This window comes from Puma concolor, chromosome A1 (genome assembly GCF_028749965.1).
Source record: "Puma concolor isolate L17-30 chromosome A1, mPumCon1.1.hap2, whole genome shotgun sequence".
In the NCBI taxonomy this organism is placed as follows: Eukaryota; Metazoa; Chordata; class Mammalia; order Carnivora; family Felidae; genus Puma; species Puma concolor.
Window position 1 is genome coordinate 100,940,570 of NC_141667.1, and position 23,095 is coordinate 100,963,664.

Below are 23,095 nucleotides of genomic sequence, written 5' to 3' on the forward strand. Positions count from 1 at the left end.
TGACCTAGGTCTCGCTCCTGCCAACGGCGTTAGGCAGGCTCGGACTTCGGTCTTTACTGTGGTATCGCTGCCTTTCTGGTCCCCACGACCGCAACCGCAGTCCCTCCGCCCACCTCAAGATGGGTGAAAAAAAAAAAAAAAAAAAAACACACAGAAAGCGGATGCGGTGGGAGGCCACGCCCCAGGCGGCCGGGAAATCCAGCGCGGGCGCGCGCGTTGCCAGCCACTTCCGGCCCTCAGAGTCGGGGGCGGGGCCGCACGCGGCTCTTACGTGGGGCGTGCGGCTCCCCCTGTAGGCGGCGTGCAGCCAGGCGGCCGAGCTGGAAGGCCTCGCCGCGTACGACGGTCGCTGCCCCTCGATGCGCTCAGCCTTTCTTTCCAGGCCCGCCTCCCGCCTCCAGCCTCGAATTTCCTTTTTTGCTCACAATTTCCCCCGGCCCTCTGAGTGCGCTTTCTTTTCTCGGGAAGCGGGGAGTGGAGAAGGAGGATAAAAAAGGCTCCAGGTGCGAGGCAAAGATGGAGGAAGGCTCCCAGGCCCCGGACTGGGACAGTGATGAGACGGTGATAGACGAGTCGGTGACGGAGAGCGACCTGGAAGAAGAGGAGCTGCCCTGGAGAAGGTGACCACCTGTTAGCTCCAGGCCTGGCGGTGGAGTAGCCCTCGGAGATTTGGGTAGAAATCATTGGCACCCAAAGGTGTCATTGCAGGCGGGATTCGAGTCTTGTGAGGCAGCCAGGCCTGAGCTAAGAACTTGTGAATAACCTCACCACGCTCCCCCCCCCCCCCCCCGGCCCAGTTTAGTACAAAATGAGCTTTCTGGTAGATGGCTGATATAATATAATATGATATGATATATATAATATAATATACCTTTTTAGCCTGAGTCTAAGTCCTTTCGCACAGGCCGAAAATGTGTTGGGTCTAAACTTCTGAGATGCGGTTGGTTTTAAGTAACTCGAAGCTCTGAACTAGGAGATGGTTAACATCATTTCTTTCAAGAAAAGAATGTGTGATGGGGGAACTGGTTACTACCAAACTGGAAACGAATAATCTTATAAGCATCAGAGATGGTAGTTCAGTTCATCAAAACCTTCTTGAACATAACTAGTTCTCCATGCTAGATATAAAACTATGGAAGAGGTGGCCACTGCCTTTGAGAAACTGACAGGCCAGGGAAGACACATAAACAGATAAACTGCTTTTTTTCATAAGCAGGTAATTTCAATAAAATGTGGGAAGTCCAGGGATGGAAGCATGCCTTGGCTGGTTTAGGAAACCAGAGGGACTCTCACCTCAACCCAGGTAGTCCTCAGAGATTGCTAGGGTTGACTTCTGAACAGAGGCTTGAAGGTGGGTTAGGAATTAGCCAGATGAAGAGGTATCCTAATTTGGGGAAATTAGGTATCCTAATCTGGGAACTGCTTGGGTAAAGGTGTAGCGGTGGGACATAACATTGTTATGTTTTGAAATGTACAGATAGTTAAGTCTCACTGAAGTGAAGTGTTAAATGGTGGAGTGGGCAGTGGATGAGCCTGGAGAGGAAGGTAGAATGAGGTGATGTAAGGCCTCATATATCCTTAACGCCTTTGTGAGATGTTAAGTGGAGGGGCAGTATAATCAGATTTTCACTCTCCAGGATGCCCTGCACGAGGGCTTTTCAAATTTTAATGCCCTTATAAAATCACTCCAGAATCCTGTTAAAGTGTGATTCCAATTCAGGAGTTCTAGTGTGGGATCTGAAATTCTGCATTGCTAGCAAGCTTGCGGGTTAAAGTTGGTATCACTTAGAGCAGAGATCGCCTTTTGCAAAGCAAGGGTATAGGGGTTAGCTTTGGCATTAAAGCAGTAACAGGCTAGAATGATGAGAACTCAACTAGGCAAGAAACAGTGGGAATGGAAGGAAAAGGGCAAATTTAAGAAATCGTGAGAAAGTAATTTGGCAGGAGATGGTGGTTAATCTGATATGGAGGATGAGGGAAGAGCAGCAAGTAAGGGATGATACCCAAGTTTTTGGCTCATTTATTTATACACACAGCAATATTTGCTCTTGGTGTGCATTTCAGCTAATACATGGAGTCTGTTAACAACCGTCACAGTCAAGTTCCAGAATAGTTCCATCACTCCAAACAAAACAAAACAAAACAAAACAAAACAAAACAAAACACAATACCTCTCTTGTGCTGCCCTTCTTAGTCAAGTCCTTTCACTCATTTAAATCACTATTCCTATATGTATAATGTGGGTTTTTTTAATCTATCTGATTTCAGCCCTCTTCCCCCTATCTTTGGTTCTTAGCTTTATTATAGTGTGTCTAGGCATGGGTTTTTTTGGTGTTTTTCACTGAGATTGTTGAATATATAAATTTATGTCTTTTACCAAACTTGGGAAGTTTTCTGTCATGATTTCTTTGTATATTTTTTTCTGTACCAGTATCTTTCTCCTCTTCTTCTGGGATTTTAATGGTCTACATGAATGTTAGACCTTTTGATACTGGTTCCCAGATTCCTGAAGCGGAATTAATTTTTTTTCCATTTTTTTCTCTCAGTTCTTCAAACTGTATAATTTTTATTGCTCTATATTCAGAGTTATTTACTCCTTCCTTTGGTCATCTCTATTCTGTTGTTGAGCCAATCCAGTACATTTTTAACTTCAAATATTATCATTTTCAACTTCAAATATTATCATTTTCTCTTCTAAAATGGATTCTTTTTATAGTTTTTATTTCTCTGCTGAGAACTTCAATGTTTTCATCTATTTGATGAGGGTTTACCTTTTCTCATAGAGAATGATTGGAATAGCTGCTTTAAAGTCTTTGTCATATCATTCCAACATCTTGGTCATGGGGGTGCGGTTGGCATTTCTCTCAAGAATTAGATTTCCTGTTCTTTGTATATTGAGTAATTGTGATTATATCCTATGTATTTTGAATCTTATGTTCTGGATTCTTGGTCCTGTTAAAACCCTCTTAAGGGTGTTGATTTTTGTTTTGACAGGTAATCAGCCTCAATAGGTTCTGACTGCACATTCTATTTTGCCTTCCTTGGGTGGTGGTTACCTCAGTCCAATTTTCAGAGTCTTTACTATGCTATTTGACTCTGACTCATGTACCACTCAGGGGTTAATCTGGAACTTGGGCAGTAGTTAATATTGTAGTTGAGTTCTCTAAATCTTTGTTATGCTTCTTTGAATCTGCTTTCTATGTGGACAGCTCAAGGTTGAGCCTAGGATTTATGTTGAATCGTATACAGAATTAGGTGATTCCCCTTTTGTTTTTTTTTTCCCTACAGGAGTCTCATGCACCCTTCCTTCCCCATGCACACATGCTGGTTCCTATGACCAGAAAGCCAGATTTCTGTCAGTGTTAGCCTTCTTGCTTTAGGGCAGTCCTTGAAACTAAGGCAACCTTCATGGTGGAGTGTTAAGAGAAGAAAATAAAGGAGATGCTCTCCATACTCCTTAGTGTTTGCTTTCTCTAGCAAGAGAGACAGGCTTTCTCTTGGGTTTTAAGTGCCTAAGATGCCATGTTTGATAACACTATATCTCTGAGGCCAAAGAAAACAAATACAACCCAGGGATTCCCCCCACCTTCTCGCATTCACAGATCCCTTTCCCTAGTCTTCTGGATAGAGATAGGGGGTTTCTTCTGGAGTTTTTGCTGTCTGAGCCCACCGTGCAGCTTCAGGATTAGACTTTGGATCAAAGCTGGAGACAAATAAAGGACCAACAAAATAAAACAAACTCTGAAACTCATCCATTACAAGGTTGTTTAGATTTTGACTTCAGCCCCAATATGCCTGCTATTGTTTACTTTTCATATTACTCAGGTAGCTTTTAAGAAATACTCTACCAGGGTTTTTATTTGTAATGAATGGAGAAATAGGCTGTAGATGGTTTACTCTATCTTGTCTGGCCAATCATTTTCTTCCCCTCTAAGTCACTTAAAATGCTTCTCTGCAGTACCATACAGACATCATTTTTTCAGACCTCACAGCTCAAGGTTAAAAATTGGTGATTTTATTGACATGGCAATGTGGTCAAAGTTTAAGCATTGCTGAAGCTGAATTGCTGGACCATTGTATTTTGTTTTTCTTCATCTTCTTTGCTTGTATATGTTTTGTTTTGGCTATTTTTCATGCACAAGTTCCCAACTTTAACTGGAATGAGGGATACAGCTCCTAGTAAAGATCCCCAGGAGGCAATACGTATAGTTGTGTTCACTGTCTAAAAAAGCACTCTCTGAGAGCCTGGATTTAGTCCTAGCCTTCCCTCTGGAAACCATGTCTGAAAATGCATCCATTCCTTTTTGTGACTTGATGGGTGTTGCTACTAGTCTTATGTGAAAATTCAAGTTGCTGACTAATGAGATTTTGTTGGCTTGTGATTTGTTTTCTAAGAGGCAGGATTCATTTTTCTTATATGTGCCCTGGGAACTTTTTATCAACCCTTGTATTCTTTTACAGCCTCTGGTAAGGTTAACTGCTCTATAACATGAGGGATATATCTCAAATTAATCCTGTTGAGTACATTTATAGAACCACCTTAGATAGTTCATTGCTACATGGATTTGTATATGTGTTCAGGTCACATGTCTTCTGAACACTGTAATTGCATACAGTGAAAAGCTAATTCAACATAATTACCCTGGAAGATGAGTGTTAATTTTGTCCCTCAAGACAGACCAACACTGTCTTCATGTGAATTGTGTAGATGGAAAATACTTGTTACAAAGGATATACTTGGGAAGGGGAGGAAAAGAAAGCAAAGTACAAGGAGACAAGGATTTAATAACCACATTAAATTGACTAAAGAAAGCAACATTTTGGTCAGGGTGTATATCAAAATACTGGCAACTCCATTGATTAAACACAGTGGTGCCAAGTGCTATTTTTAGAACTGTGACACTGAAAGGATATTTAATTAGATTTTTTTATGAATCAAAGCCTTGACATGACATTAGAATTGTGCTATTTTGATAACTTTGATAACATATAAACTTTGAACATATAAAATTGAAACTCTGATTGTCCCAAAAAATGTTACCGTATTTTTAACAAAACAGTGAAAATTATTTGAGAATTTCAGATTTTGCCTGAAAGTTTTTCTTTTAATCCAGCCATCTATTTTCTCCCTCCCTTTTTTATAGTTAGTATTTGCTACTATCTCATTTTCCAATATTTTAAAATTATATTTTATTATTAAAATATGCATCTGTGGGGCACCTGGGGGGCTCAGTTCGTTGAACATCTGACTTTGGCTCAGGTCGTGACCTCGTGGTTCATGGGTTCGAGCTCAGAGCCTGGAGCCTGCTTCAGATTCTGTGTCTCCCTCTCTCTCTGCCCCTCCCCCAGTCGTGATTTGTCTCTCTGTCTCTCTCTCAAAAATAAATGTTAAAAAAAATTAGAGAAAATATGCATCTGTAATGAAGTGGTCAGTGACTTTTGGTGTATTAGCTCTTAATGTAGTCTAGTAGTTTGACTAGAATTCACTTTGAAATTAATGTTCTCTTTTCAGTTATTTGTTTTAAATATTAATTTTGAGAGAGAAAGAGAGAGAATGAGCAGGGGAGTGGCAGAGAGAGAAGGAGACACGTAATCCCAAGCAGGCTCCACATTCTCAGTGCAGAGCCCCATATGAGGCTCAGTCTCACGAACCACAAGATCCTGACCTGAGCCAAAATCAAGAGTTGGACACTTGACTGACTGGGCCACCCTGGTGCCCTATTTTATTGAGAACATGGATAACTAATTTTTTGGCCCCCAGTCTTTTGGTTTTCCTTTTTGTATAAAAATATTCCTGACTAGTCTCTTATGGAAATAGTTAAAAAAAAAAAAAAAAAAAAGAAGACCAAAGATTTATGTGTATTAGGAAATTATTTCAGAGTTATTTGCAATAATGAATACTTAAAAACAAATGTTTTAGAATTATATAATGCTTACATAAATTATACATCCTTGTGAGGGAGTATTATCAATATTTAATGGTTTTAGGAAGAATTTTAATGACATTGCAGATGTTTAAATATAATTGTTAAGTGAAAAATGTAGTTTCTAAAACTTTAGACAGATCAATCCAAACTATGTAAAATTAATGGTTCTATAACACATTAGCCTTCATAGAAAGAAAGCTGAAAGGAAATACACCAAAGTCTTACTACAGAGAGAATTATAGGAGATTTCTGTATTCTTATTTATAATTCCCTTTGGTGCCCACATTTTGTATAGTTTTTTTTGAATAGATAATATATTTACATGGTTCAAAACATTTTAAGTATAAAGGGTAAAAATCTCCTTCTCATCCCTATCTCCTCAGCTACTCATTTGTCTTTTCCATAGACAGCCAATGTATTCGATATATTTAATCCTCCCTGAGGAATTTTCTTTTCTTTTCTTTTTTTTGTTTATTTATTTAATTTGAGAGAGAGAGAGAGAGAAAGCATGCACAAGTGGGAGAGGGGTAGAGAGAGGGGGAGAGAGGGAGAATCCCAAGCAGGTTCCATGCTGTCAATGTGGAGCCCGATGGGGGTCTTGAACTCACAAACCGTGAAATCATGACCTAAGCTAAAATCAAGAGTTGGATGCTTAAACGACTGAGCCACCCAGGGCTCCCTGCCAAGATATTTTATAAGTTATGTGTATATGTTTGAGAGCATATGTAAAATTTTTTTTCTAGAAATAGAAGAACTATGTCAAAGAGTATGGGTGTTTATAATCTTAATAATTGATTTATTTGGATTTAGATCATAATTAGGAAGGCTTTCTTTCCTCCACACTTATAAAAGAATACCTCCTTTGTTTCTTTTAATACTTTTTGTTTCATTTTTATTTTTATTTTTTTTTTTTTCAACGTTTATTTATTTTTGGGACAGAGAGAGACAGAGCATGAACGGGCGAGGGGCAGAGAGAGAGGGAGACACAGAATCGGAAACAGGCTCCAGGCTCTGAGCCATCAGCCCAGAGCCTGACGCGGGGCTCGAACTCACGGACCGCGAGATCGTGACCTGGCTGAAGTCGGACGCTTAACCGACTGCGCCACCCAGGCGCCCCTTGTTTCATTTTTAAACATTTACATTTTGATTCATGTGGTATTTTTATATGGAGTACACTGTGAAGTGTGGATCCAACTAAATTATTTTCCAGATGTCCCCTTCATTGTCACAGTATTATTTTTTGAAAAATCCTATCTTTTTCCTCTGATTTTAGATGCTGCCTTTTTCTTTTTTAATATTTTTTAACGTTTATTCATTTTTGAGAGACAGAGTGTGATTGGGGGTAGGGGGAGCAGAGAGAGAGGGAGACACAGAATCCGAAGCAGACTCCAGGCCCTGAGCTGTCAGCACAGAGCCTGATGCAAGGCTCAAACCCATGAACCATGAGATCATGACCTGAGCCGAAGTCAGAAGCTTAACTGACAGAGCTACCTAGGTTCCCTTCTCCCCCCTTTTTTTAAAGAGAGAGTGCCCATGTGCACATGCAAGCTGGGATGTGGGGTCAGAGAGAGAGAGAGAGAGAGAGAGAGGGAGAGAATCTCAAGCAGGCTCCATGCTCAGCACAGAGCCCAATGCAGGGCCTAATCTCAGAACCGTAAGATCATGACCTGAGCCAAAATCAGGAGTCAGGCCTTTGACTAAGCTACTCAGATGCCCCAACCACCATTTTAATATACTAAATTTCCTATGTAGGTGAGTTTATTTAGGAGATTTTATTCTGTTTATTGGTGTGTCATTTTATGTGCTGGTTTCATTTTTAAAAAACATTTTCTTTTTTCTTTTAAATTTTTTTTAATGTTTATTTTGGGGAGACAGAGAGACAGTGCAAGCAGGGGTAGGGCAGAGAGAGAGGGAGACACAGAATCTGAAGCAGGCTCCAGGCTCTGAGCTGTCAGTACAGAGCCCTACACGGGGCTCGAACTCACAAAGTGCGGGATCATGCCCTGGGCCGAAGTTGGACGCTCAACCGACTGAGCCACCCAGGCGCCCCTTTAGAAACATTTTCTATCCAAAAATATTTTAATGTTCTGTAGGTTATTACCTCCTTATTGTTATTTAAAAATTTTTTCCTAACTGTTCTTATTTATTTTACCAGAAGAATTTGAGGATTAGTTGTCTAGTTCAATAAAAAGTCTTGTTGGAGGGGGCACCTGGGTGGCTCAGTTGGTTAAGCATCTGGCTTCGGCTCAGGTTATGATCTCATGGTTTGTGAGTTTGAGCCCAGTGTTGGGCTGTGTGCTGACAGCTCAGAGCCTGGAGCCTGCTTCGGATTCTTTGTCTCCCTCTCTCTCTATCCCTCCCCCACTCATGCTCTGTTCTCTCTCTTTCAAAAATAAACCTTAAAAAAATTTTTTTAAGTCTTGTTGGTATTTGTATTAGTATAATGTTAAATTTATAAACTTACTGCTGGAAAATTGACATCATGTTAATTTTTGTACTTTTTTTTATTAAGGTAGAATTTACATATAGGAAAATTCATTTTTTTAGTGTACAGTTCTGTGTGTTTTGACAAACACATACAAAATTGTGTAATAACCATTACTACAGTGAAGTTATAGAATAGTACCATTACCATCCAAAATTCCTTCATGCCTTTTTTGTGTTATTTTTAGATTTTAAAAATTAAAAATTTTTAAAAAATAAAATAATTCTGACTTTTAGGGACATTAAGATGAATAGATTGTTTTACTTCTTAGAAAAATGTACTAAAGGGGCGCCTGGGTGGCGCAGTCGGTTAGGCGTCCGACTTCAGCCAGGTCACAATCTCGCGGTCCGTGAGTTCGAGCCCCGCGTCGGGCTCTGGGCTGATGGCTCAGAGCCTGGAGCCTGTTTCCGATTCTGTGTCTCCCTCTCTCTCTGCCCCTCCCCCGTTCATGCTCTGTCTCTCTCTGTCCCAAAAAATAAATAAACGTTGAAAAAAAAAAAAGAAAAATGTACTAAAGTAATGGTATTATCCATATTAGAATAATGAAATTTTCAATCCTTAGCAATGGCCAGTAGTAATTGAGCCAAAAAAGTTTTTTCTCCTTATAGTAGGAGACTATATTCGCTCTTAGAGTATGTTAGGTTAAGGACTGGAGTCCTTTTTGTGCTTGTGCTGAGAACTATTGTGCTTGTGCTGAGAACTATTAGGAAATATGGGTTTTTTTCTTTTTTTTAATGTTTATTTACTTTTGAGAGAGAGGGAGAGACAGAGTATGTGAGGGGCAGAGAGAGAGAATCCCAAGTAGGCTCTGCACTGTCAGCACAGAGCCTGACGTCGGGCTTGAACTCATGAACCGTGAGATCATGACCTGAGCCAAAATTGAGAGTCAGACGCTTAACCAACTAAGCTACCCAGGCATCCCTGTGTTTTTTTTTTTTTTTTTTAATGTTTATCCATTTAGTTTTGAGAGAGTGAGTGAGCAAGAGCACAACCTGGGGAGGGACAGAGAGAGAGAGAGAGGGAGACGCAGAATCTGAAGCAGGCCCCAGGCTCTGAGCTGTCAGTACAGAGCTCAACATGGGACTCAAACTCATGAATGTGAGATCATGATCTGAGTTGAAGTTGGACGCATAATAACCATCTGAGCCACCCAGGTGCTGCAGGGTTTTTTTTTTAATGGTGACTTATTTTTCTTAGTAGCCTGTTCTTTCTTCTTTATGTATGTGATGTATATTTGCAACTGGGAATGGAAAACATGAGATAGTTCTGTAAATTATCTTACCGCTCCCCCAATTTTTTTTTTTTTAACTTTTGCCTCCACAGTTATGTTTTACTAAGCTTTTAAAACAATGTGAGAATCCACACAGTGGTATACTATGAATTAATAAAAAGAAATAAGGAGAGTCTCTTTCCTCTACGACGATCAATCTGCTGGATATATTATTAGGAAAAAAAAGAAAGTAAAGTATATAAAGAATGCTACTGCTTATTTAGGAATGGGTGAGGTCATATATATTTACACTGTTTATATTTCCAAAAACACATTGGAAGGATAAACCATACAATATTTAAAAAATGGGAAGGGAGGGAACAGGTGAGTGAAAGATAAGAATAGATGCTAGACTTCTCTAAATACATCTTATTTTGTACATTTGTTTTTGGAAAGATGTAAATAGTTTACATAATTATAAAACAAAATTAAATCACCATGAAAAAACTTTCTAAAAAGGAAAGGCAAGATTAAACAAGTGAATCTAATTGTGTATTGACTTGGTAGCATAATTACACAAAAAGGACCTGAGTGCCTTTAAAACAGAATTTAGGTAAACATACCAGACGAGATTAACTCTCAGGATATAAAGAATTGCAGAATACATTTAGGGGTGCCTGGGTGGCTCAGTCGGTTAAGTGTGGGACTCTTGATTTCTGCTCAGGTCATGATCTCACGGTTGTGAGATCGAGTCCCCATGTCAGGCTTTGCTCAGGGCATGAAACCTACTTGAGTTTCTCTCTCCCTCTTCCTCTTCCCCTCCTCCGCTGGTGCACACAATTTTCTCTCTCTCTCTCAAAAAAATTGCAAAGTAACGTCAATAATCACACTGTTAATGATAATATTAGTATGGTGGACTTCAAGGCTCTGTGCAAAATGAGTGGTTCTGGGTCTAAGGCAAGAGATATATAAGCTGAGCCTAGAATATCTTATTCCAGGAAGCTAGGGAAGACTAGTGATGTATTAATTTGCTGAGGCTGCCATAAAAAATACCATAGACTAGGTGACTTAACTAACAGAAATTCATTTTCTTTCATCTCTAAAGGCTGGAAGTCCAAGATCAAGGTGGTGGCAGGGTTGCTTTCTCCTGAGGGCTTTCTCCTTGGCTGCAGATGGTCACCTTCTTGCTGTGTGCTCGTACAGTCTTTGCTCTGTGTGCATTCATCCCTGGTGTCTGTCTTCTTATATGGACACCAGTCATAATAGATTAGGGCCCCACCTTCATGACCTTCTTTAACCTTAATTGCCTCCGTGAACCACCTTGAAGGGCTTCCCACTAGCTAAAAACTAGACAATTTGAGCATTGATAAGAATAATAACAGCAGTGGATTTAAATCTATGAATTCATAATGGTCTTAATATTCTGAAAACTGGTCAAGGAAGAGAAAGAAGTAAGCATTTATTTTTTCTTTCCTGTGCAAACTGTACCTAGGTAACCTGGCTGAGTAACATGGCTTGACTGTGAATGTAATGATATAGTTGATGAGTGAAAAAAAAATTTTTTTTAAGCTTATTTATTTTGAGAGAGTGAGACAGAGAACACACACAAGCTGGGGAGGGGCACAGAGAGGGAGAGACAGAATCCCAAGCAGGCTCTGCCCTGTTAGCAGAGAGCCTGACTCAGGGCTCAGACTCATGAACCATGAGATCATGACCTGAGCCAAGATCAAGAATGGTCACTCAACTGACTGAGCCACCCAGGCGCCCTATGAAAAATTTTCTTTTAACATGTAACAGTGGCCATTAATAAATGAAGAAAGTGGCAAAGTAGAATACCACCATTTTATATAGGTCTAATAAGATAATGAATAGACCTAGGCAGTGTTCATAAGTGGCCACTAAGAAGAGTGACAACCACACTGTTGAGCAAGTTGCCAATCATCATGAGTAGAAATGCAGATAGTTTTTTTTTTTAAGTTTATTTATTTATTTTGAGAGAGTACATAAGTGTGCACAAGCTGGGGAGGGGCAGAGAGAGAGCGAATGAGAGAGAATCCCAAGCAGGCTTTGCATTGTCTGTCCAGAGCCCAGTGGGGGGCTTGAACTCATGAAACCATGAGATCATGACCTGAACCAAAATCAGGAATTGGACACTTAACTGCCTAAGCCACCCAGGCTCCCCAGAAATGCAGACACTTCTGCCTTATCCATTTTGCTATCAAGATCACCAAGGAAAACAAAATGCAGTCAAGCACTGGCTGAAACAGCACTTTACTCACATTGAGAAGAAGCACAAGATCAGCTTCAATTGTAGGCATTGGTCCCCCATAGCAAGCAGTCACTCTCTGCAGTTGATGCAGAGAGATTGGGCTGCATACACCCGTCTTGTGCCAAAGAATGACTTCATCTTGTCCCCACAGAGGACAAATGTAGTAGTGGGGTTTGCCAGGTGCCATATGACACATACACTTACACAATAAAAGAGTACACACTGAGTCTGAAACAGGGCAAGGTATTCCCACACAAGGTCATAAATCCAACACACGCTGGAAAACACTTTCTTAGTAAGAAAGTGTTCCATGCTGAAAGCTGAGAGGGAGTTGAAAGACTATACAGGAGACTGCCTTCTCAACAGTACTTTATTATCTCCTGTAGGAAGTATACACATGCACCCCACCCCCATTTGAACTTGAATCAGGTCAAACTTCTGGCTCTAATAGCCAGTTTATATGAAATATACGGGATAGAGGAACCTGTTACATGACATGCAGTTAGAAAATTCAAAATGTGGGAAACTGCAGGAAAAAACTATTTTTTTCCAACTAATAAATTGTAGTGGGATGGGGATAATTATGGATTCAAAGAGAGACTTAGACATAGCAACCAAATGCAATGTTTGCACCTTGTTTGGATCCTCTTTTGAACAAAACAACTAAAAAGAGACAGTTGGAGAAATGTGATTACAATCCATTTAGTTTTCCATTGGTGTATAACAACTTATTCCAAAACCTAACAACTTGAAACAGTAAACATTATCTTGTAGTTTCTGTGGGTCAGGAGTCCAGGAGTGTCTTAATTGGGTCATCAGGCTCAGGGACTCACAGGGCTGCATTCATCTGAAATCTTCATGAGAAGAATTCACTTCCTGCATAGTGATTCTTAAGATTCACTTCCTCTCTGGTGGTTGACTCCCTTAGTTTCTTGCTAAATAGGGTTCTCCACAGAGCATTTCACAACATGACAAGCTGACATCCATGAGAAGGAATAAGCAAGAGAATAAAAGAGGGAGAGCAAGATGAAAGCCAGTGTCTTTTTGTAACCTAATCTCAAAAATAACATCCCAACACATTTGCTATATTGTGTTCATTAGAAGACTTTCTGCATCTAGTCTGTACTCACAGCGGCGCACAGGGCATAAATACCAGGAGACATTTCAGAGGCTGCTTACTGAAGACTGTAAATATAGTAATATTAAGGAATTTTTGGCTTTAGAAAGTAAGGTAATTATGGTTATTTTTTAAAGTTGTGATTATTGTGGTAATGCTTGAAAAGAGTTCATATCTTTTAGGGTTCCATACTGAAATATTTCCAGCTGAAATAGAATAAGAGGTCCAGGGCTTGTTTCAAAATAATCTAGTGAGAGACTGGCAGGAATAGAGAGGATGGCAGAAGGATTATAGAAGAAACAAGATTGTCTGTGTACTGATAATTGTTGGACCTAGATGATAAGTGTACTGTTATCTCTTTTATTGCTTTTATTTTTCATTTTCATTTAAAAGGTGAAAAGCAAAATGAAATAAGTAAGTGAATGACAAAAGAATGCCTTTAGTACCAAATTATATGTTCATGCCTTGGTACACTGTTACATTTTTAGATTTTGGAAAGATTTTTTTTCATTTTATTTTTTATTGTGGGAAAACAATATATATATCTCATAAAATTTACCATTCTAATCATTTTTAAGCATACAGTTCAGTGACATTAAGTATGTTCACATTGTTGTGCAACCATCACTGCCCTCTGACGTCAGAACTTTTTTCATCTTCCCAAACTAACACTCTGTATCCCTTAAACACTAACTCCCCATTCCTACCTGCTCCCAGTCCTTGGCAACCACCATTCTACTTTCTGTCACTATGGATCTGACCACTCTAGCTATCTCATATAACTGGAGTCATATAATATTTGTACATTTGTATCTGGCTTATTTCACTTAGTATAATGTTTTTAAGGTCTGTTTCTGTTATAGCATGTGTCAATATTTTCTTTCTTTTTAAGGCTGAATAATATTCCATTTTATGTACATACCACATTTTGTTTATCCACTCATATCTGTTGATGAACACTTGGGTTGCTTTTACCTTTTGGCTGCTGTGACTAATGCTTCTCTAAACACGAGTGTACAGGTATCTTTTTAGATCCCTGCTTTCAGTTGTTTTGTGGACATACCCAGAAATGGAATCACTAGATCAAATTGTGGTTATAGATCTCTTTTTTGAGGAACAACCATACTGTTTTCCAAATGGTTGTACCATTTTCCATTCCCATCAGCAATGCCCAGGATTTCCAATTTCTCTCTATCCTTGCTAACACTTGTAATTTTCTGTTTTGTTTTTGTTGTTTTGTTTTGGTTTGTTTATAAACCATCCTAATGGATGTGATGTGGTATCTCACTGTGGTTTTGATTTGCATTTTCCTAATTACTAGGGTTGAGGATCTTTTCATGTTCTTATTAGCCATTTGTATATCTTCTTTGGGTAAATTTCTTTTGAAGTCCTTTGCCTATTTTTGAATTCTGTAAGGGTGTTTTTAAATAGAAAAGATAAACACTTAAGTCTGCCTACTAGCACACTTGCCATGGTGTATCATTGCTGTTTTTAGTTTGTATTCATCATTATAAATGAAGCTTCTTGAGGCATGGACTGTTTGTCTTCTCTCTTTGTTACCTTGGTGCTGCCTAGAACATAGTAAGAAGTGAATCCAAAAATTAAAGGAATTCTGTCATTTTGTGTTCTGAAAACATATACCCAAATTTAACCCTGGGATTTTAATCTCACAGTTTCTGTGGTATAGAGAAATGTGAAAGAGAAAACCTACCAGCACTGTTCCCTTAAATCATCTAATTTCATCTCATTCAAAAACTACTCCCTTCATTCCTTACTCCCAAGTACTCAGAAATAATGGGGTATTTGTAAAAATGAGCATGACCATATGAATAAGTATTTTTCATCTTGTATAAGTTTTTAATTAAAGCATACATTACTAAAAAATACTTTGGTACAGATATTAACAGTGGTGTAACTAAGAATTTTAGCAAGTTTAGGTATAATTAATAATTACAGTTAAATTGTTAGTCTACATTTAGGAAACATAACAATCTGTATCTTCTTTTTTGGTATTTGAAAGGCTGCTCTTTGATGAAGACACATCTCTTAGATCTGAGTTCAGTCTCCATCCTGGTATAAGTGGAAGGTGCAAAGGTGAGAAATAATTTTTTTCACTAAATAGTCACTTTAATTTCCAAAGTGTTAATATTCTACTAACTTATCCTTTTATAGTTAGTTTTGTTTTTAACTTTACACAGAATTAGTTTCTTATACTCATCTGTAATAGACCCTGAGGTCTATTAAGATCTATTACTATAACAATAGCCAGGGGAATTCTAACTTCAGGAAGATGTTCATGGCTCCTAAAGGGGGCTACAGAGATATGCAAATGATACCCAGATAGCTCTTCTTGCAAAAATTTCCAGTTTAACCATACTACTTGCATATTTGCAGAAGTGAATAGTACTTTTTAATAACCAGTCTGAGGCACCTGGGTGGCTCAGTCGGTTAAGCGTCCAACTTCATCGCAGGTCATGATCTCACATTCGTGGGTTCAAGCCCCACGTTGGGCTCTGTGCTGACAGCTTGGAGCCTGGAGCCTGCTTCAGATCCTGTGTCTCCCCCTCTCTCTGTCCCTTCCCCACTCGCACTCTGTGTGTGTGTGTCTCTCTTTCTCTCTCAAAAATAAAATAAACATTAAAAAAATTTTTTTTAAATAACCAATCTGATTATTTCAGGCTGAAATTAAGGTCCAGATATCCTTGGTTTATTTATATATATTAAATTTTTAAATTTGAGTACAGTTGACACACACTGTCACATTAGTTTCATGTGTACAACATAGTGATTTAACTTTTGTATAGGTTATGCTAGGCTCACCACAGTGTTAGCTACCATCTGTAACATACATTATTGCAATATCATTGACTGTGTTCCCTATGCTGTGCCTTTTATTCCTGTGACTTATTCATCCCATAACTGGAAATCTGTATCTTCCATTCTCTTTCACCATTTTTTTCCTTTCCTCCCACCCCTTTCCCTTCTGGCAACCATCAGTTTCTTCTCTGTATTTACAGGTCAGATTCACCTTTTCTGTGTGTATTTATTTGTTTTGTTTTTTAGATTCCACATATGAGTGAAACCATATGATATTTGTCTTTCCTGGTCTGACTTATTATACACTATTAGCAAAGTAGCAGAAAGAAACTAAGAAAACAATCCTATTTACAACTACAGCAAAAAGAAGAAAATACCTAGGAGTAAATTTAATCAAGGAGATGAAAGAATTATACTCTGGAATCACACAAACAAATGGAAAGATACTCCATGCTCATGGATTGGAAGAATTAATATTGTTAAAACACCCGTATGATCCAAAGACATCTACAGATTTAGTGAATCCCTATCAAAATACCAACAACATTTTTTCACAGAACTAGAACAAATAATACTAAAATTTGTATGGAACCACAAAAGAGCTCAAATAGCCAAAGAAGTCTTGAGAAAGAAGAACAAAGCTGGAGGTATCACAATCCCAGATTTCAAGATACACTGCAAAGCTGTAGTAATCAAAACAGGATGGGTACCGGCACAAACGATTACTGGAATGGAATAGAGAACCCAGAAATAAACCCACACTTATGAGGCCAATCGAACTATGACAAATTAGGAAGAATATTCAGTGGGAAAAAAGATAGTCTTTTCTATGCAATGGGGAAAAGATAGTCTTTTCAATAAATGGTGCTGGGAAAACTAGACAGCTATAAGCAGAACAATGAAATTAGACCAGTTTCTTACACCATATACAGAAATAAATGCAAATGGATTAAAGACATATATGAGACTTGAAACCATAAAAATTCTAGAAGAGAACACAGGTATCAGCCCTAGCAACATTTTTCTAGCTAGTTGTCTCCTAAGGTAACGGAGACAAAAACAAAAATAAACTGTTGGGACTACATCAAAAGAAACCATCAACAAAACAAAAAGGCAACCCACGGAACTGGAAAAAAATATTTGCAAATGCTATCTCTGATAAGGCGTTAATTTACAAAATATATAAAGAACTTAAACAACTCAACACCTAAAAGAGCAAATAACCCAAGTAAAAAATGGGCAGAGGACTCGAACTGACATTTTTAAAAAAGAAGACATACAGATGGCCAACAGACGTATGTCTTTTGCTAAGTATCGCCAATCAGGGAAATGCAAGTCAGAATCACAATGAGATTTTACCTTAGACCTGTCAGAATAGCTAAAATCAAAACAGCAAGAAATAACAAGTGTTGGTGAGGATATAGAGAAAAAGCAACCCTTGTGCACTACTGGTAGGAATGTAAATTGGTACATCCACAATGGAAAACAGTGTGGAGGTTCCTCAAAAAATTAAAAATAGTAATGCCATATGATCCAATAATTCCACTACTGGACATTCACCCAAAGAAAATAAAAGCCCTAATTTAAAAAGACATATGCACCCTTATAGTTATTACAGCATTATTTATAGTAGCCAGGATATGAAGTAACCTAAGTGTTCATTGATAGGAAAATGGATAAAGGAGTTGTGGTATATATACACAGCAGAGCAGTACACAGCTATAAGAAGAAAGCTCATACCAGTTGCAACATGTGGGTGGTCCTAGAGGGGATTATGCAAAGTGAAATAAGTCAGACTGAAAAATACAAATACAATATGGTTTCATTGATAAGTAGTACATATATTTTTAAAAAATACCTTTCACCTACCACTTTTCTATACTTCCTGGGTCCACTTCTAGGTTTGTTTGTTTGTTTGTTTGTTTGTTTTAGAGAGAAAGCACACATGTGAGCATGGGAAAGGCAGAGGGAGAGAATCTTAAGCAGGCTCCATGCCCAGAGCGGAGGCCAATGCAGGGCTCAATCTTACAACTGTGAGATGATGACCTGAGCCGAAATCAAGAGTTGGTCGCTTAACCGACTGAACCACCCAGGCACCTTCTAGGTCAATTTAAATACTTCTAGAAAAATTCATCACCAATCGTCACTGTTCAAAAAGAGCAATTCTGCAGTAGCTGTTTAAGTGGTAGATTATTTTCTTCTGTGCTTTCTTCTTGTGAACCATTTTTAATTTTTATGGATATCTGAAAATAGGTATGGAAAAGAAGAAAAGTTTCTTTTTTTAAAATGTTATTTAAGAGAGAGAGAGAGATTGAGAGAGAGAGAGAGCGCACGCATGCAAGCCAGTGGGGGAGGCAGAGAGAGAGAGGGAGAGAGGGAATTCCAAGCAGGCTCCATGCTGTCAGCCCAGAGCCTGATGCAGGGCTCAGTCCCACAAACCATGAGATCATGACATGAGCTGAGGCCAAGAGTTGGGCACTCAATCTATTGAGCCCTCCAGGCACCCTGCCACTGTTTAAAATACCATTATTGTGGGGGCAGATACATTGTAGGGCATATATATATATATATATATATGTCTTTCCACTTTTTTTGTTTCTTTGATCTCTGGCTTTTTTTACTCCTGTGCCATCACTGCATTATTTTATCAACCTTGGTTTTAAGTACATTTCTGTATCTGGTAGGGAAGATACCTTCCCACAGAGAGTAGCTGGCCATAGCATTCATCCTGAGCTCCTTGGTACAAACAGCAAGCTCAGTGAAGTGTGAGACCCACTGAGAGCTTCCAGTGTACCCTCTTCAATCTTTTTGTTGGATTTGCTCTGAGCTGGGTGGTTTCCTGAGATTCTGATGGAAGAAATCCAAATAGTTACTTCTGAAGGAGCCCCTCCTTTTCCTTTGTTGAGTGACATGCTGTTTACCAATGTTTGGTTTCCCTTTTTTAAAAAAATGTTTATTTTAAGAAAGAGACGGGATCCATGCACGTGCATGTGAGTACAGAAGTGGGAAAGGGGCAGAGAGAGAGAGAGAGAATCCCAATCAGGCTCTGCGTTGTCAGCACAGAGCCCAACATGGGGCTTGATCCCACAAACCACGAGATCATGACCTGAACTCTGGCTCAAGAGTCAGATGCTCAACCAACTGATCATTCAGGCACCTCTGGTTTCCCTTTAATACATTCTCATTTTGATCCTTGGTGGGTATATTTCATTTTTTCTCATTGCTGCTTCAGATTTTATTTAAAAAAAAAAAACAACTCCTTTGTTTGGATTCTTTTCAGGAACTAAGAAGAGAAGAAAAGTTAAAATAGGAGCTCAATTTCCCATCTTAAAAACACAAAACTCTGACTGTTTTTGTATTTTATACTAGCATTACAAGTTTTTAAAAATGACCTAAAATGAAATTTTAAAAAAAGAAAATACTCCTTCTAGTGGGGCTTAAGTCTGTATATTGTCTTTACTTATCCTTTGCATTCATTCATCCTGAAACAATAAATATCGAGTGTTGTTTTATTCCAGTGTAGTATATATGTTTCTTTGAAATTAATAACTTAAAAACTTTGGTATACAGAAGTGGCAGTTAGGAAATTATAATTCACAAAATAAATTTAAATGACATTTTGTAGTTTCTATAAAATCATAGAGCTGTTGCCAAAGCAGAGCAATGAGACTATTTTCAAAGGATTTATGATTGTTTCATTCTAGGCAAACTTTCTCCTGAGATTCAACTTGGGTTTAAACTGAGAGATAATCCCCAAGAGCAAATGAGTAAAAATAAGATAATGCCTCTTAATGACAAGGCAGTCTTACAGGTAGGTAGCATGTTGATTAAATACATACTTATTAAAAATTGGAAATGCTATTTCAAAGAGTGACAAATTACTAATGATTAATTCTTTGTGTCTTGTTATTTTCTTTCTTTCTTCCCTTGCTCAGTTTTTTACCATTTCTTAGCCAGTCATTCTGTTTCTTTGTTGTAACTTTGGTGAAAGCCTTATTTATTTATTTATTTATTTTTATTTAAAAAAAAATTTTTTTTTAACATTTATTTATTATTGAGAGAGAGCATGAGCAGGGGAGGGGCCGAGAGATGGGGAGACACAGAATCTGAAGCAGGCTCCAGGTTCTGAGCTGTCAGCACAGAGCCCGACGCAGGGCTCAAACTCACAAACCACGAGATCATGACCTGAGCCGAAGTCGGACGCTCAACCGACGTCGGACGCTCAACCGACGGAGCCACCCAGGCGCCCCAAGCCTTTTTTTTTTAAAGGGGGATGTTGAAAATGTCTCATTTCTTCCTCTCTTTACTTTCCTTATCTATCTCTCTTTCATGTGGAACTTCTGGGTATATACCCAGAATAAGTGAAAGCAGTGACTCCAAAATATATTTGTACATCCATGTTCACTGAAACATTATTCAAGTAGCCAAAAGGTGATAGTAGCACAAGCATCCATCAACAGTTGAGTGGATAAACAAAATGTGGTACATACATAAAATGGAATTAAAAAAGAAGGAGATAGTGATTCATGGTACAGCATGGGTTAACCTTGAAGACATGATAAGTGAAATAAGTTCAGACACAAAAGGACAAATATTATATGGTTCCTTTTATATTAGGTACTTAGTTTCAGAGCGACAGAAAGTAGAAGGGTAGGTACCAGGGGTTGGGAGAGGGGTTAATGGGGAGTTAGTACTTCATAGGTATCGAGTTTCAGTTGGAAAAGATGAAGAAGTACTCTAGCTGGATGTTGATGATGGTTGTACAACAGTGTGCACAAAATGCCACAGAACTGTATGTATAAAATGGTTATGATGGTGAATTTTGTGTTATATATATATTTTACCACAACAAAAAATGCTAAGAAACAATAACATAAGATTATTTTAAATGTTAAATTTTTAATTCTTGTATTAGCATTTATCATTTAGAAACAAAATCTCCCCCCCCCCCCCGCCCCCAGCAACCTCAAGATGAAATGGAACAAAGTCAAGCTCTATTCCAGTAAGTATATTAATTTCTGGCTTTGTTATATTGTAGATTTTTTTTGTAATTTTACACACTAAAACAAGTCTTCATTTTCTCAGGAGTTTTAGAATTATTGTATTTTTTTTAAATGGTTGTCCCTTTAAAAAATAAAATAAAATAAAAACAGAGGGAGGCTAACCATAAGAGACTCTTAATTATAGAGAACAAACTGAGGCTTGATGGAGGGAGGTGGGTGGGGAGATGGCCTAAATGGGTGATGGGCATTAAGGAGGGCGCTTGTTGGGATGAGCACTGGGTGTTATATGTAAGTGGTGAATCACTTAGATCTACTCCTGAAAGTGTACTCCTGAAAGTGTACTACACTGTACATTAACTAACTTGAATTTAAATGAAATCTTGGAAGGGGCGCCTGGGTGGCTCAGTCGGTTAAGCGGCTGACATCGGCTCAGGTCATGATCTCGTGGTCCGTGAGTTCAAGCCCCGCGTCGGGCTCTGTGCTGATAGCTCAGAGCCTGGAGCCTGTTTCAGATTCTGTGTCTCCCTCTCTCTGACCCTCCCCCGTTCATGCTCTGTCTCTCTCTGTCTCGAAAATAAATAAACGTTAAAAAAAAAATTTAAAAATAAATAAAATCTTGGAAGAAAAACAAATGCCCCTTTAGCAGCATAAGTGTTATTTACAAATATTCTAGATAAGTTTCATTTCATGAGGATTGGTTCATATTAAGTTGATTCTCTATTAATGTTATTTAAAAAGTAAATTTATAGCATGACATGAAGGAAGAATTTGTAGACCTTATTGAAATTAGACTTTGTAGAATTATTGTATTTTAAAAGGCTTTATCCTTTCAGTTTTTTTTTGAACAATGGTTCGCATGGCACCTGGGTGGCTCAGTCAGTTAAGCATCAGACTGTGGCTCAGGTTATGATCTCACAGTTGGTGAGTTTGAGCCCTGCATCAGGCTCTCTGCTGTCAGCTCGGAGTCCACTCTGTCTCCCTGTCTCTGCCCCTCCTCCACTTTTTGTCTCTCTCCCTCAAAACTAAATAAACATATTTAAAAAACCCAAAAAACGGTTCTCAAAGTATGGTCTGCCCACCCCTTCAGAGTCCTTGAGACTTTTTCTAGAGGGTCTGTGAGATCAAAACTATTTTCATGGGAACCTGGGTGACTCAGTTGGTTGAACATCTGACTCTTGATTTCAGCTCAGGTCATGATCTCATGGTTCCTGAGATTGAGCCCTGCCTTAGGCTCTGCGCTGGAGCTCCGAGCCTGCTTGGGATTCTCTTTTTCCTCACTTCTCTTATCTCCTCCCCTTATTGTGCTTTCTCTCTCTCTCAAAAGAAATAAACTTAAAAAATTTTTTTAAAAAGGCATTTTCATAATAATACTAACACATTATTTGCCTCTCTCATAGTATTGACATTTGCACATACAGTGCTAAAGTAAGTGGTGGGTAAAATGCTGGAGCCTTAGTAAGAATCAGGGCAGTGGCACCCATTAGTATTAGTAGTCACTGTAATTTTCACTCCCATGAACTAGCACTTAAAAAAGAAAAGGGAGAAAACACTCAGCTTCACTTAATGCATTTGATGAAGCAGAAAGGTTATTGTTTTATTGAATTCCTACCCTTGAATATATATCTTCTTGATGTGCTGTGCAATGATGGGGAAGTATGCCTAAGTACTTCTGTGCATACTGAAGCATGATAGTTGTCTTAAGAACACTTGTGCATTTGTTTGAATTATAAACATTGTAAGAAAATTAGCTCACTTTTTCTTTGAACTTGGAAGAATAATTGACAGACAAAAGAACATTCATACTTGGGTATATGGCAGACATGGTCTTGAAAATGAATGAAGTAAGCCAGTCACTTCAAGGAAAAGCTTATGATATTTGTTGCCAATGAAAAAGTTCTAGCTTTCAAGTGAAAATAAGAGGTTAGGAAAACTTGTTTTTACCACCTCAACCTTGATGGCTTCCCAGTACTTAAAATTTTCCAGTGAGATCAGTGGTAATATTTATAAAAGTGATCTTTCTGATTTTTAATAATCTGTCAGTATAAGGAAGATCTGCATAACTCAGTGAATTAGTATTTTCTAAAAGACAAATGGATAATGTCACAAAATCACATGCAGGTGAAAGATCCATTCAAAGTGCAAATAGACCATTGGGTTATAAGGTGACAATACAAAAAGTTCGTTGGTGTTTCAATTTCTACATTTCCAGTTCACCTGTAAAGTTATTCCTTTTAGAGTTTTGGTGTGATACTAGAGTTATCCAAAAA

The 23,095-nt window shown here is 38.4% G+C and overlaps 1 protein-coding gene across 4 annotated transcripts in view; it reads left to right on the forward strand.

Moving 5' to 3' along the window:
- The first annotated feature begins 301 nt into the window (after positions 1 to 301).
- The window catches only part of ANKRD31 (ankyrin repeat domain 31), a 136,458-nt gene continuing 113,664 nt past the window's right edge, over positions 302 to 23,095 (forward strand). For 2 of the 4 annotated variants that reach the window (XM_086698755.1, XM_086698728.1), the window contains exons 1-4: positions 392 to 620; positions 15,029 to 15,102; positions 19,530 to 19,636; positions 20,787 to 20,827. In XM_086698755.1, the coding sequence (XP_086554881.1) occupies positions 517 to 620; positions 15,029 to 15,102; positions 19,530 to 19,636; positions 20,787 to 20,827 (326 nt within the window). In that variant the 5' untranslated portion in view covers positions 392 to 516. Of the gene's footprint in view, positions 621 to 15,028; positions 15,103 to 19,529; positions 19,637 to 20,786; positions 20,828 to 23,095 lie in introns of those variants that run through there. The other 2 variants (XM_086698744.1, XM_086698737.1) reach the window with 2 other exon arrangements.